General features: G+C 47.0%; 1 protein-coding gene across 1 annotated transcript in view; it reads left to right on the plus strand.

Annotated features, from left to right (window-relative positions):
- Positions 1-15,082, plus strand: part of FGGY (FGGY carbohydrate kinase domain containing) — a gene marked incomplete at its 3' end in the record, with an annotated part of 112,940 nt that overhangs the window by 27,073 nt on the left and 70,785 nt on the right. The window contains exon 6 of the mRNA XM_018557882.1: positions 4,908-4,996. Coding sequence (XP_018413384.1) covers positions 4,908-4,996 — 89 coding nt within the window. The remainder of the gene's footprint in view (positions 1-4,907; positions 4,997-15,082) is intronic.

The following is a 15,082-nucleotide window of genomic DNA, read 5'->3' on the forward strand; positions in this document are numbered from 1 at the left end:
CCCCCATCCCCCCGCCTCCCTCACCGAGGACATGGGAGGACAGATAATTCAAATGGTGATCTAATACATTTTAATGCTGCGTCTCTCACATCAATCGGTGGAAATGTAAATCTGTCGAACCCGTCGAAGTGTTTTGGTGATAATTACAGAGTCACGTTCAGTAACAAGCCGAAATAACGTGCCGAGTGCGCTGAACCATCGCGACCAATTAGAATACACTTCATCGGTGATGTAGTTGGTGCAATCAGGAATGACTGCTGACAGATGACTGCACTTCTGATGTATTCCTCTGGGACCGTTCCGGGCCATTTGCTTGGATATCGGCGACAACGGTTTTGTTGTAGATTATGGAGTAGATTTAATTAGTCACAGGACTGGTATTGGTGTTGGGTCAATGGCCCATCCAAGGGTATGAGTAAAGGGCTAGGGTTTGGGTTGAAGGTTTGGGGTAGAGTTTAGGCTGAGGGTTCAGGTTAAAATTTTGATTGAAGATGAGTGTTACAGTTTAAGTTAAGGGTTAAGGTTATAGTTTAGATATGATAGTTAAGGTTATAGTTTAGATATGATGGTTAAGGTTAAAGTTTAGGTTGAGGGTTAAGAGTCTGGGTTGAGTTGAGAGTTTAGGTTGAGGATTAGTGTTAGAGCTGAGAGTTAAAGTTAAGGTTGAAGGAATGGTTAGAGTTTAGGTGGAGGGTTAGGTTTAGAGGGTAGCTTGAGGGTTGAGGTTAGAGTTTATGTTGAGAATTAGAGTTTAGGTTGAAGGTTACAGTTAAGTTGAGAGTTAGAGTTTAAGTTAAGGGTTAAGGTTATAGTTTAGAGATGAGGGTTAAGGTTAAAGTTTAGGTTAAGGGTTAGCGTTTACATTGAGTAGCAGTGTTAGAGTTGAGGGTTAAGGTTTACAGCTTACAGTTGAGGGTTAAGGTTAACGTTTAGGTTAAGGGTTAAGGTTAACGTTTAGGTTAAGGGTTAAGGTTAGAGCTTAGGTTAAGGGTAAAGGTTAGAGTTTACATTGAGGCTTAGTGTTAGAGTTGAGGGTTAAGTTTATAGTTTAGAGTCAAGGGTTAAGGTTAGAGTTTAGTTTGAGAGTTTGGTTTAGAGTTTAAGTTGTAGTGTTTAAGCTGAGGGTTAAGGTTAAAGTTTGGGTTAAGGGTCAAGGTTAGAGTTTAAGCTGAAGATAAGGTTTAGGATTTAGGTTGAGGATTAGTGTTAGAGCTGAGGGTTAAGGTTAGAGTTTATGTTGAGAGTTAGAGTTTAGGTTGGGATTAAGGTTAGAGTTTATGTTGAGAGTCAGAGTTTAAGTTGAAGGTTAAGGTGAGAGTTCACCTTGAGGGTTAAGGTTAGAGTTTAAGTTGAGAGTTAGAGTTTAAGTTAAGTGTTAAGGTTATAGTTTAGAGATTAGGGTTAAGGTTAAAGTTTAGGTTGAGGGATAATGTTAGAGTTTACGTTGAGGGTTAGGGTTGAAGTTTAGGTTAAGGGTTAGAGTTTACATTGAGTATTAGTGTTAAAGTTAAGGTTTACAGCTTACAGTTGACGGTTAAGGTTAATCTCTAGGTTAAGGGTAAAGGTTAGAGTTTAGGATGAGAGTTAGGTTTAGAATTTAGGTTGATGATTAGTGTTTAAGCTGAGGGTTAAGGTTAAAGTTTAGGTTAAGGGTTAAAGTTTAGGTTAAGGGTCAAGGTTAGAAGTTAAGTTGAGGATTAGGTTTAGGAATTAGATTGAGGATTAGTGTTAGAGCTGAGGGTTACGGTTAAAGTTTAGGTTGAAGGTAAGGATAGAGTTTAGGTTTTGGATTAAGTTTAGGTTGAGGATTAGCATTAGAGTTAAACTTGAGGGTTAAGGTTAAACTTTTGGTTGGGGTTCAGATTAGCATTCAGGTTGAGGATTGAGGTTAGAGATTGGGTTGAGGATTGAAATTAGAGTTTAGGTTGAGGGTAAAGCTGACCATATACTGTTACGGTACACTGTACGCTTAGGTGCGTTGATCGAGGAATCCGCGCTGTTTCCTTTGTATTATGACGGTGGCCGCCGGCCGCTGTAAGAATCAACACAGTCGGCAGCTCATTGGCTTCCGGATCTGTTCGTTTGAAGATTTCCCAACCGGCTCCTTCGATCAGCTGATCGTAGGATGCCATCCGAGAGGGTGCCGACAGAGGCACCCACTGTGTGAATTTCATCCAGTTCCTCAAGAACCGGCCAAACTTCGATTAATGTATGGCCAGTTTAAGATAAGAATTTAGGTTGAGGATTAGGGTCAGAGTTTAGGTTAAGGAATGAAGTTAGAGTCTAGGTTGAGGGTTTAGGTTAAAATTAAGGGTGTGCATATGTGTCAGTGTTTAAGTAGAGGGTTGGGATTAGAGTTTAGGTTGGGGATTGTAGTCAAAGTTTAGATTGAAGACGGTTAGCATTTAGACCGAGGGGTTGTATCTATGTTTAGGCCAAGGGTTGGGGTTAGAGTTTAGGTTGGGGATTGTAGTCAAAGTTTAGATTGAAGACGGTTAGCATTTAGACCGAGGGGTTGTATCTATGTTTAGGCCAAGGGTTGGGGTTAGAGTTTAGGTTGAGGATTGAAGTTAGAGTTTAGAAAAGGGTTGGGATTAGAGGTTAGGTTTGCAGCAGGCATGCCAAATTGCTATTTTTTGAGCCACATGCAGCTTTCTCACATGTGGCCCTCAGCTGGTTTACAGATTTAAATTGAATGAAGCCCAAGTTTCAAATTTGGCTTCAGCCGACCTTTCTCCATGCTTCAGCTGTCACTTCGGCTGGGGTTCGTTGGCTCCTCGGCTGCTGTACGGGCTATAGTAAATAGCCCGTACAGCAGCCCTTCGGTTCGTCTAAACCGGCGGCCGAAGCGAGCCGAAGGATCAGCTGAAGCTACGGCTGAATCCTTCAGCTCCATAGTGAATAGCCCTCCAAATGTCTAGTAGCCACCTCATAGAAGGTGATGGGGCTACACAGTCAAGGAGACCAAGCCTAATTACCTTGTGTTCCTTGATGTTTACTGTACTTGTGTGTATATATAAAATCAAAAAGTAATTTGTCTGTGTGATACTTTTTCTGATAAAGAAAACTAAGTGTTCTCAAAAGCTTGCACTAGAACCTACCATTGGCCAACAATGGTACGTCACTCTTCTACCGCTATCCATGGCTCACAAAATACAACCTGCAACTTGCTGGCGGCTCATGAATAGCGTTACCCAGAAGTAACAGCCTCATCTATCTGGCGACTCCTCAAGATAATAGAATTGTTTGGCTGGGTATCAGAGGAGGGTTACCCGTCTCCCTAATGTAGCTGTTAGCAGTCCAAAATACTTTAGGTGTCTCAGATTATCTTTAGCATCCAGCAAAGTCCATTCTTAATCTCTCCTCCTCCACCACTGACAGACAAAGAAACAGACCAGAGCATTCTGGAGGCCTGCGATAGTGTCCTTCTATCTCCCACCCCGCTAATGTGAACTCGTATATAAAGATATCCATACCTGACACTCTTTCCATCACTGGAAGAATATAGAAAGCTGTCAGGCTCTCCTCCGCAATAAAAAACGAGGAAATTAATGACCGCGATACCCAGCAGATGAAGCCTCGCTCCTTAATTGCCGCTTCCCACAGCTCTGCCAAAAAAATTTGAACGCCGACTGCTTGCGTCCTCTTATCTTCAGTGTTTAAACGTCCGATGTGATTTGCTTCCCCTGTGATGGGTTTAATGTGTCGGATTCTCCGAAAACAGAGTTACCGAAGTGCAGAACAATTTCTGAGGGACGTCTTATGTTGCCGAATATTCCCTGTGGCCACTTTATTCGCTTCGTCTAGTCACCTGAGCGAAACTTTCATGGTTTGGAGTATTTCTTTTTGAAAGTTTTTAGAGATTTTTCTATATTTTATATCTATTGTATTATAATACAGTTTACAGTCTTTTTCTTTCTTTCTTTCTTTCTTTCTTTCTTTCTTTCTTTCTTTCTTTCTTTCTTTCTTTTCCTTTCTTTCTTTTTCTTTCTTTTTCACAGTTTCTTTCTTTCCCTCTTTCCTTTCCCTTTTCCTCCCTTCCTTCCCTCTTTCCTCCCTTCCTTCCTTTCCCTTTTTCCTCCCTTCCCTCTTTCCTTTTTTCCTCCCTTCCTTCCCTCATTCCTTTACGTCCTTCCTTCCTCCTCCCTCCCTTTTTTCTTCCTTTCTTACATCTCCCCTCTATCTTTCTTCCCACTGTCCCCACTCCCTTCCTTCCCTCTCCCCTCCTTCCCTCTCCCCTTTCCTTTCTTTCTTGCTTCCTCATTCCTCCCTTCCCTATTTGTGCCCTCCATTTCTACCATGCTTCCTCTCTTCCACCTTTTCTCTCCCTAACTTTCTTTCTTCCTTCCCACCTTCCTTTCTTCTTTCCTTTTCTCTTTCTTTCTTTGTTTCTTTCTTTCTTTCTTTCTTTCTTTCTTTCTTTCTAGCTAAGGGGCTCTGTAAACATGATCAGGAGTCTTAACATGTGCAAAAGAAGCCAAGAGCCCCACCTGCACAGGTAGACCGAACCAGAAGAGCCCACACCTGCCTCACATTACTTTTTCTTTCTGGTTCTCATGCATGTGATGGAAACGTCTGCAGGTGTGCGGAGGGGGAGGAGTTACAGCTCCGACTCACTCCATTGTGTGTGGAAGTTTTTAGCTTTACGCTACTTAGCTCAGATTAGAACTGAAGAGAAGTTGCGAAACGTTGTCAAGATTACAGAACAAGTCCACTTGAATGTCAATAACTTCTACTAGCTGCTCAGGGAATGACGTCAGAGACAGCAAGACAACGATAATTTTCTGTAAGAGATCAGCGATGGCGTCCTCCATAGTTCTCTCAGTAGTAGTTTCCAGGAAAGGGGAACTTTGTGTGTTTGGTGGATGTTCTGGATGACACTTTGGTTTTATTCTCTTTATTTGCAGAACCTACGTCAGGGATGCTGGGATAAAGCCGGCCATTTTTTTGACCTTCCAGACTTTCTGACCTGGAAAGCTACGGGCTCCCTCACGAGGTAAGAGGTGGTTGTATGTTCTGAGCTGTGTTTCCATTATGTGTATGGCCTACTCTGGGAGTCCTGTCTCATGGTTATACCCGGTATGTGTAACACAAAATCCGGTTTCAAACTTAAAATCTTGGCATAAATGTGAACCAAGAACCATTATATTTTCCCTTTAAACAAAGGCAAAAGACTGCTTTCCACCCAAGTGGCTGCTGGGAGTTCCCCATGTCTCAGCACAGTGTGTATTGTGTTTCAGTTACAGAGCAAACATCTAAAAGCAGGGTGTTACGGCTCTGTTTTCTGTTGAGAAAACCCGCAGTGCTATGGGAATGCTGTCTCACCTTTATACCCGATATGTAATACAAAATCCGGTATTAAACTTAAAAACTTGGCATAAATTTGACCCAAGAACCATTACATTTTTTTCTTCAAGGACAGACAAGAGACCACCTCCTGCCCAAGTGGCCGCTGGAAGTTCTCCATGCCATTCGGGGCTTATTTATCATAACTGGAGCAAACAGAATCTGGGAGTTCCCCATGTCACAGCACAGTGTGTATTGGGTTTCAGTTACAGAGCAAACACCTAAAAGCAGGGTGTCACAGCTCTGTTTTCTGTTGAGAAAGCCCGCAGTGCTCTGGGAATCCTGTCTCATGGTTATACCCGATATGTAACACAAAATCTGGTATCAAACTTAAAATCTTGGCATACATTTGACCCAAGAACCATTATATTTTCCCTTCAAAGAAAGGAAAAAGACTGCTTTCCACCCAAGTGGCTGTGGGAGTTCCCTGTGTCACAGTACAGTGTGTATTGTGTTTCAGTTACAGAGCAAACACCTAAAAGCAGTGTGTCACAGCTCTGTTTTCTGTTGAGAAAACCCGCAGTGCTCTGGGAATCCTGTCTCATGGTTATACCTGATATGTAACACAAACTCCTGTATAAAACTTAAAAACTGAAGACCTAGAACCATTATACAGGCAAGAGACCACCTCCTGCCCAAGTGGCTGCTGGAAGTTCTCCATGCCATTGGGGGAAATCTGGAGCAGTTGTCCATGGCAACCCCCAAAAAAATTCTAAACACAGCCAGCATGGCCCCAATGCATATTGTGTGAATGGGCCCCTAATCGCAGATGTTACGGCCTTTGCACTGGGCTCGGGAACGCGATATGGGAAACGTAGAGAGATTTTAACACAACCGACTGCATTCGGCGTGTCCGATACTGAACACGCTTTGTTCCGAGGTGGACTTCATCCTTCATTCCACTGACCTTCATGAAACTCTTACCACGTGTGTTCCAGAAAATCCTGAGATTACTAGCGTGGAAGTTGGCGGCGGGAGGATGGGGGGCGATGGCAGCGGTTATAACAGATGTTTAGCCGTAATATTAAAACCGCTTACCTCTCCCGTCTCCCTTCCACCTTTCTCTCCTTAATTAAATTATGAGGATTTCTTGGCAACGCCGTCAGATATAAAACCTGCGCCGCCGTCACTTCATTTTTTTTCGAAGTAGATTTCTAGCGAAGGGATCCGTTCTCCATTAATCTCCCCGCGCGCCCGCTGTAATTTTTCCGCGTCGTTTACGGCGGGATGATAAAACTTTGGAGATTTGATTTATACTTGGCAAGCTTCAGCGTTCGCGGCCAAGAGCAACACTGTTCCCCGCCGGGGGGAAAATCATCTAAAGTTATGAAAGAAAATGAAACTTTTGTGAAAGAAAAAGAAAATAAAACAATGTAAAAGTAACACTTTGCTCATTAGAAGAACTTAAAGCTGAAGGTGAAGGTTCTTATTATTTGTCTTCCCTGGTTTCTCCCGAAGCTCTGTTCTGATGGGGCTGTATTGGGTTTCAGCAAGGGATGTGCAGTCAGGGGAGGCGGAGCCTCACCTTGTATTATGGAGGAAAAAGCTGTCAGCTTTAAGTCTGAAGCTGACAGCTTTTTCTCCATTCAGAGCGGCTTCTATCAGGTTACAGAGCAGGAAAATCCTCCCCACCCCCGCTGTGTAACCTGTCATGGACGGAGCGCTGACTGTTAATTACAGGCGGCGCTGCATCCGGATTTTGACAGGTAGTTAGGTTACACAGCAGAGGGCTTCCCCACTGCTTGTGTAACCTAACTTGGTGAGGGAAGAGCTGTCACGGCCTCTACTCGGTGTTAGAGGCTTGAGCTCTGTGGATGGTTTGGACCAACGGCAAAGCGACATTGTTCCAAGCTGTCCAATCAAAAAACAAACACTGAGGATATCGATTCTTCACCAGTGACAAGAAAGTGAGGGACAAGGAGGCTCCTCCCTGTCTCCTCCCTTCCTGCTCCCTTTTCCACACATAGCTTGGTGACCGGGTTGGGGGGCGGGGCTTTGGCAGGATGGGGTGGGGGGATTCAGAAATTGCGGTGGGCTGGGCTGGGGAATGCCTAATCCAGCACAGAAGGTATTGCACATCACTGGTTTCAGTTACAGAGGAAACACCTAAAGCAGGGTGCTGCAGCTATGCTCTCTGTTAAGAAAACCCGCAGTGCTCTGGGAATCCTGTCTGATAGTTATACCCTATTTGTAAAACAAAATTTGGCATAAAAAAAATAAACTTGGCATAAATTACACCCCCAACCATTATATTTTTTTCTTCAAAGAAAGACAAAAGACTGTCTTCTGCCCAAGTGGCTGCTGGGAGTTTCTGTTGTCACAACCTGGTGTGTATTGGGTTTCAGTTACAGAGCAAACACCTATAAGCATGTTGTCACCGTTATGCTCTGTCTAAAGTAAACCCGCGGTGCTCTGGGAATCCTATCTCATGGTTATACCCAATGTGTAAAACAAAATCTGATATCAAATAATAAATATGACCCAGAACCATTATATGTTTGCTTCAAAGAAAGACAAAAGGCCGCCTTCTGCCCATGTTACAACCATGTCACAACAATGTGTATTGGGTTTCAGTTGCAGCTGTGACGTCATGGTATCACCCGAGTGCGGGCCACCCCCCCTTGGGACGCCACTGAGTTACAGAGCAAATACCTAAAAGCAGGGTGCTACTGCTATGCTCTCTGTTAAAGGAGAACTATGAGGGGGGGTGAGGGGGGTGCTTTTCACTCACCTCAAAGTTCTAGCCGACCCGTGACAATGAGACTGTCGCAGGTCGACAGTATACCGCAAGCTATAGCTCACGGTATACTGAGCCTAGGGTGACGGGAGGACGCTAGTTTGTGTCCTCCCGTTACCCTAAGGAGAACTATGGGGAAAAGCCTTAACCCCATAGTTCTCCTTTAAGTAAACCCACAGTGCTCTGGGAATCCTGCCTCGTGTTTATACCTTACTTTTAAGATCAAAATCTAGAATAAAACGTACAAATTTAGCACAAATTAGACTCAGAACTTATATCCACACTTCAAAGAAAGACAAAAGGCTGCCTTCCGCCCCAAGTGGGTGCCGGGACTTCTTGTCAGGGCCCGATTTACTCTCTCTGCTGCCCCAAGGCCAGATTCCTCAATGCACCCCCCTACCTGCCAACGCCTTCCCCCCTCCGCCCCATGGAGAATGGCGCACCTCGGCGAGATCACTTGTACATTTAGCTCTGCTTGCCCAAATGTAGTAAACAACTACCCGCCTGGAACTGCATGTCCCGGGCATCAGGAGATAGGAACTCCACACCCCTGCTGCCACTCTACTCCCTGCCGCCCCTCTACTCCCCGCTGCCCCTCTACTCCCCGCTGCCCCTCTACTCCCTGCTGCCCCGAGGTCGGGCTTTGGCTGGCCTTGTGGGAAATCCGGCCCTGATTCTTGTGTTGCGGTGGCGCTCTCATCACTCTCTGTGAAATAACATTGATATTTTGGATGGATACTCTTCTTAGAAGCTCGGGATCGGCAGCGAGTCTCAGGAGCCCTTTTTGATTTTTTTTAACGTCAGAAGTTTCGGTGAAGTTTCTATAATTCATAAGAACAATGTAACAGCTCGGCTGTAACTTAATATCCACCGGAGCGATCAGACTACAGCCCGGCCCTACTGAAGTGTCAAAGCTTCATCATCGCCGTGTCTGAGCCGTCCGGAACCGCCCATAATAAATGAGAACGTCACCTTTGTGTGAGATCGCGCCGATACCCGATACTCATCACCAGCGGTAATTACCATGAATATCACCAATGTCATTGTTTCTTTTTATTTGTTACTTCTATCCTTTTCCTGCAGTCTGACATTCGCAAGCCACACTCTTACGTTCAGCCGCCTAACCCTTACATTCACCCGCCTCACCCTTCCCTTCACCCACCTCACCCTTACATTCACCCGCCTCACCCTTACATCCACCCGCCTAACCCTTACATTCACCCGCCTCACCCTTACATTCACCCGCCTCACCCTTACATTCACCCACCTAACCCTTACATTCACACACACACTGCCCTTTCAGCATTGCGGTCGGAAGCCCGCCCCTCAGGGGCGCATGATCGCAAGTACAATCTGCATGTCCAAGATGGGCAGATCGTACAAGCTTTCAATAAGCTTACGACCATCGCAAGACAAAAGTCTTGCGATAGTCGTAAGGTGTATGGGCACCTTTATAGTCTCCCTTCCCCCGTGATCAGTCTGCTGCAAGCAGCAGGAAGCATTTCCTCAGTCTCCCTTCCCCCGTGATCAGTCTGCTGCAAGCAGCAGGAAGCATTCCCTCAGTCTCCCCTCCCCCAGTTATCAGACTTCTGCAGGCAAAATGAAGCATTTCCTCAGTCTCAGTTGTTGCCTGCAGTGGAGGGGAGAATGAGGAAATGCTTCATCCTGATTGCAGCAGACTGATTACCGGGGGAGAAGGGAGACTGGGGAAATGCTTCCTCCTGTCTGCAGCAGACTGATGACATCATCTCAACCTAGGCAAAGTCACTGACTGGAGCTCTGGGACGGCTTTTAAAACGATAGGATTTATATTGTGTCAACGGTTCATGCCGCGGAAAAACAAACAATGCAGCTTCTTTTGAAGACGAATGCTGTTGCTGTATAATGTGACTTGCCAGAATTGTTGTCAGACAGACTTGTAAAGTGTTTGAAGGGTTAATTTATTACACAGATACACTCCAAATAATTTCCCATAAATGTGTATATATATAAAAGAAAGGACAGTCACTGTGGTTCCCCTTTAACTGTCACTGAGTGTGCACAATTGACAGTTAATGGAGCAGCGCCGTTCGCATGTGCTGCGTTGTACTTGTCAGGCGGTGAGCCGTCTTCGTATCCGACGTTTGCCAGTTCCTGTAGCCCAGAGCGAGGCAGCTCACGGTGAAGATTGGGGGTGGGGGGGGGATTCCGCCACCGCCGCAGATAAAACTCTGGCAGCCCTCCACGCGCACACCGCTCCGCCAGCCAAGGATGAAGTCATTTTCAGATCCGAGTCCCACCGAGCCACGGCAAGCAACAGGCTACTTGATAAACAATGAAGCGAGATCCCGTGGCAGCTTCTCAAAGACGAGTTTCGATAACACGCTAGACTGCGTTTCGGTCTTCCCCCGACTCATTCTTCCCCCTTATCCTGTCCCCCATCCTGGCCCTCACCCTGCCCTTATCTTCCCTCCCTTCATCCTGCCCCTCCACTTACCTGAATCACAATCCTTCCCCCACAGACTGCTGCTTATTTTTAAAAACTAGAAGGGCTGTGGGTAGCTCCGCCCACACAGTTGCATCATCCAATCACAGATCCCACGACTGAATCTGTGAATAGAAAAACTACAAGTTTCAAGCCACAACTACATCAGACGTCCCAGCAAAGGGGGCTTGTAGTTCTCAATGGAATATGATTGCAGTGACGTCACCCTTGGCACTTCCTACCGTCTATGTTACTGAATGTCCACACCAATGTATGGATGTGGAGAGGAGAAAGAGTCTGCAGGAGTCAGAGCATTGCACCCGCCATCCACTGACCGCGGTTGCAATGCTTTACTGCTGCCAGCGCAGAAAATTAATAAATGCAAATTTTTTTCTATAAACAAGTCCGTATTTATTTATTTTTTTGGGGTGGAATTTGGCTTTAAGGCTCTGTTCACACCTAGGCGTATTGTATATGCCCGTCTGTCGCGCGTTTTTTTTACCGCGATTCACACGAAAAACACGCGTTTCCGAGGGCTACTTTTGGCTGTATCCCAATGGAAAACACCCTACAAAACGGCCCAAAGTAGTCCCGGGACCTTTTCATGCGTGGGCCGTTTTGTAGCGCGTTCGGGACGGGCGGAAATACGGACAGGTGGGAACGATACTATTGACTACAATGCTATTAATTTTTTTGACCGTTTTGTAGAGCGTTCGTCGAGCGTAGGACGCACTACAAAACGGTCAGGTGTGAATGGGGCCTAAATCAGGAGTAGGCAACCTTGGCAGGCCAGCCGTTGTGTAACTACAAGTCCCATGAAGCATTGCATGATGGGAATCGTAGTGCCAAGCTTGCCTACCCCTACACCAGGGAGTGGGCCAACTCCGGCCCTCCAGCTGTGGTGCAACTACAAATCCCATTAGGCATTGCAAGACCCTTACAGCCACAGGCATGATGCCCAGGAGCAGATGCATGATGGGCTTTGTAGTGTCACTGCAGCTGGAGGGATGGAGTTTGCCGGCCCCTTTCATCATTACATCACAATGGAACGGCGTTCATCATCTCTTTGATGGCTGTAAATATCGCGGCTCAAACTTCAAAGCCGGCTCCTTCTGTACCGAAAACAATCATATCACGTTGCCACCTCGTGACCTCTCCTGTTCTCTCTGCTGGAGGGGGGGGGGGGGGGGATCTCCTACCTTCATTTTACCCTTTGAAAGGTCACCTGACACCCGACATATTAAAATCTGTACACAGAGGTTGTCACCGCGTCTGGGAGAGATCATCAATGGAGTTGTCCAGGAGCCAGGCGGGGAAAAGATAATATCCTGAAGATCATTCGGACACCCGAGCCCGTTCCTAGGATCTCCATGCTTTGATGTTTAACCCATGAGTGGCCACTGGGGTGGAGGGGGGGTTATAAATGACAGTAGCTCTTCGGTGTATAAGAGACGCAGGGTCAGAAGCCAGATCAGGAGGGTCTCAGGAATTAAGATCAGAAGCCAGATCAGGAGGGTCTCAGCAGTCAAGGTCAGAAGCCAGATCAGGAGGTTTACAGGAATCAGGGTCAGAAGCCAGAACATTAGGGTCACAGGAATCAGAGTCAGAAGCCAGATGGGGAAGGTCTCAGGAATCAGGGTCAGAAGCCAGATGGGGAAGGTCTCAGGAATCAGGGTCAGAAGCCAGATCAGGAGGGTCACAGGAATCAGGGTCAGAAGCCAGAACATTAGGGTGACAGGAATCAGGGTCAGAAGCCAGATGCGGAAGGTCTCAGGAATCAGGGTCAGAAGCCAGATCAGGAGGGTCTCAGGAATTAAGATCAGAAGCCAGATCAGGAGGGTCTCAGGAATTAGGGTCAGAAGCCAGATCAGGAGAGTCACAGGAATTAGGGTCAGAAGCCAGATCAGGAGGGTCACAGGAATCAGGGTCAGAAGCCAGATCAGGAGGGTCACAGGAATCAGGGTCAGAAGCCAAATCAGGAGGGTCCCAAGAATCAGGGTCAGAAGCCAAATCAGGAGGGTCCCAAGAATCAGGGTCAGGAGCCAGATGAGAAGGGTCTCCGAAATCAAGCTCAGAAGCCAGGTCAGCAGGTTCCCCGGAATCAGGGTCAGAAGCCAGATCAGGAGAGTCACAGGAATCAGGGTCAGAAGCCAAATCAGGAGGGTCCCAAGAATCAGGGTCAGGAGCCAGATGAGAAGGGTCTCCGAAATCAAGCTCAGAAGCCAGGTCAGCAGGTTCCCCGGAATCAGGGTCAGAAGCCAGATCAGGAAGGTCTCAGGAATTATGTAGCAGGTTACTGGACAGCAGGCAAGGAAACAGGATACACAGGAGGAACAATGCTGAGACAAGCTTAGCTAAGTACTGCCAGAAGCCATCATCAGATGGGGACTAATTGCCAAGGGCTGTTAGCTGCTGAGAGACACCCGCTGGTGGACACTGGAACTGCACACTTCAGATCCACACACCACAATGCCACCAGCAGGTGTTCTGGTTCCTGACACTGATCACAGGGTTATTCACAGAAGGGTGAAGAGTTTGGAGAAGGCCGGAGAAGTGAACAATCTAGGACAACATCGCTGAAGCGGAAAGTGATCTAAATTGGAGAATTTTTCTAAATCAGCCATGTTGGCCTAGATTGTTCACTTCTCCAAACTCTTCACCGTTTTGTGAATAACCCTGGGGGTCTCGGGACGTGCGTCTTTTGCATGAAGCGACGTTTGAGATAAAACACACATGGTGAACTTAGAGGCTTCTTATGTCCATCCCGGTGTGATAGGTGAATTGTGAACCCCAGTGCTGAAAGACAACAGTGCTAACCAGTGCTGCAACTTCCTACCCCCGGTACCAAAGCTTCTGCAACAGCCAAACCTTTTTTTTTTGTTGGACTGAAATGTTCTGTTTCCTGCGAACGTTCTTTCTAGAGACCCGTCTCCGATTTCGCCTTCTGAAAGAGTCGCGCAGACTCGTGGAACGATACAAATTTCTGAGTTGATCCACTTAGCAATCATCACCGGCATAACACCGAGTGCTGGAGATTTCTCTCTCCCTGGCGCGGCTTCTGTCTATAATTAAAACCGTTCAGCGGCTGGAATTCTTTTCTCCGCTGCAAACCCCAAGTTTCCTCTAAAGTGGCGACGAATTCCTCGCCATTAATCCCCGTCTCGCGTCCCCACTTAACGCTGTACCAAGCGTTTACCCGGCGGCTCGTCCGACGGGCCGTATTTGGCGAGGCGAGTACATTTTAGGTCGCGGCGAAAACCACAGCGGATAACCTGCGGTCGCTGCGCAGCCCGCGGCGTTCCGTTTAGTACAGCGAATGAAAGAGGGGAAAAGTAGTTTTTCTGCTGACAGAAATGAATCCGACGTTTTATTATATGATGTGGTGCTGATACTTTTTCCACAGCGCTTTCAAGGGGACATTAAAACCGCCCACGTCAGTCCCCGTCCCCCTAACGGAGCGTACGCTTTAATGCAGTGGCGTCACAAGGGGGTGCGGGGGGTGCGGCCCGCACCCGGGTGACACCATTGCAGGGGTGACACCAAAATGACTGGCAGTCATTTTGGTGTCACCCCCTCTAAAAAGTCGGGCACTCGGTCATGGACAGTGTCAGGAGAGAGGAGGGGACCCGGGGGCATACCTCATCCCGCCAGGCGAACTTCCCCTCCTCTCTCTGCCGGCGTCCATCACTAAGATGGCCACCGGCAGGCGTCAATCAGATAGCCGTGCATGCACGATGACGTCAGTGCACAGGTAAAATGCATTGGTGCAATGCAGTGCCATTCACTCTGTGGTTATCCTGACAGCAAGACACTGGCAGGATCATTACAGAATGAATGGCACCCTATGGCGTTGTTGGCATGCTGTTCCTTCTGAATGGCACCCCAACAAACTGACCCGCATTGTCGTGTGCTGCCCCAAAAAATGGTGCATGCATGGTTTGCGCAACACAGCATACGTTAGAGCTTTACCACGTGTCATATGCTGCAACATGCAGAAGGTGCGTTGGGGTGTCATTCGGAAAGAACAGCTCCCCAACGATGCAATGGGGGTGCCATTCATTTTGTAATGATCTTGCCAGTGTGTTACTGTCAGGAATGAATGGCACCAATGCATTTTACATTCATTTCGGTCAAGCACTTGGTAACATGCGGGTTGCTGCAATGCCATAGTGTGAACAGGCCCGTAGTCTGACATTCCCGCTCACACAGGGAAAGAATACAAGTAGAAAAAATAAAAATAAAAATTTCACAAAAGCGCACTACGCCAAAGTGACTGCGGCCAAAAATAACACACCGCCCAGAAGAAACTCAGTGAGAATATAGAGAACTCCAGCAGATAAGGTCCCCCTGGTGGGAACGGAACCCAGGGCCCCCGGTGCTGCGTGCCAGCTTCTCTCTGGATCCGATCGTTACCGTTCCTGGAAAATTCTCTGGTACAGCGACGAGCGATGTCTGCGGCTAATCCTTCCTCGCGTACACGGTAAATAGTCTGCGTGTTAAATAATGCAAAGCTTTTATTACAATGATTTAATCAC

This window comes from Nanorana parkeri, unplaced genomic scaffold (assembly GCF_000935625.1).
Source record: "Nanorana parkeri isolate BGI_ZX_2015 unplaced genomic scaffold, ASM93562v1 scaffold309, whole genome shotgun sequence".
Classification (NCBI taxonomy): Eukaryota; Metazoa; Chordata; class Amphibia; order Anura; family Dicroglossidae; genus Nanorana; species Nanorana parkeri.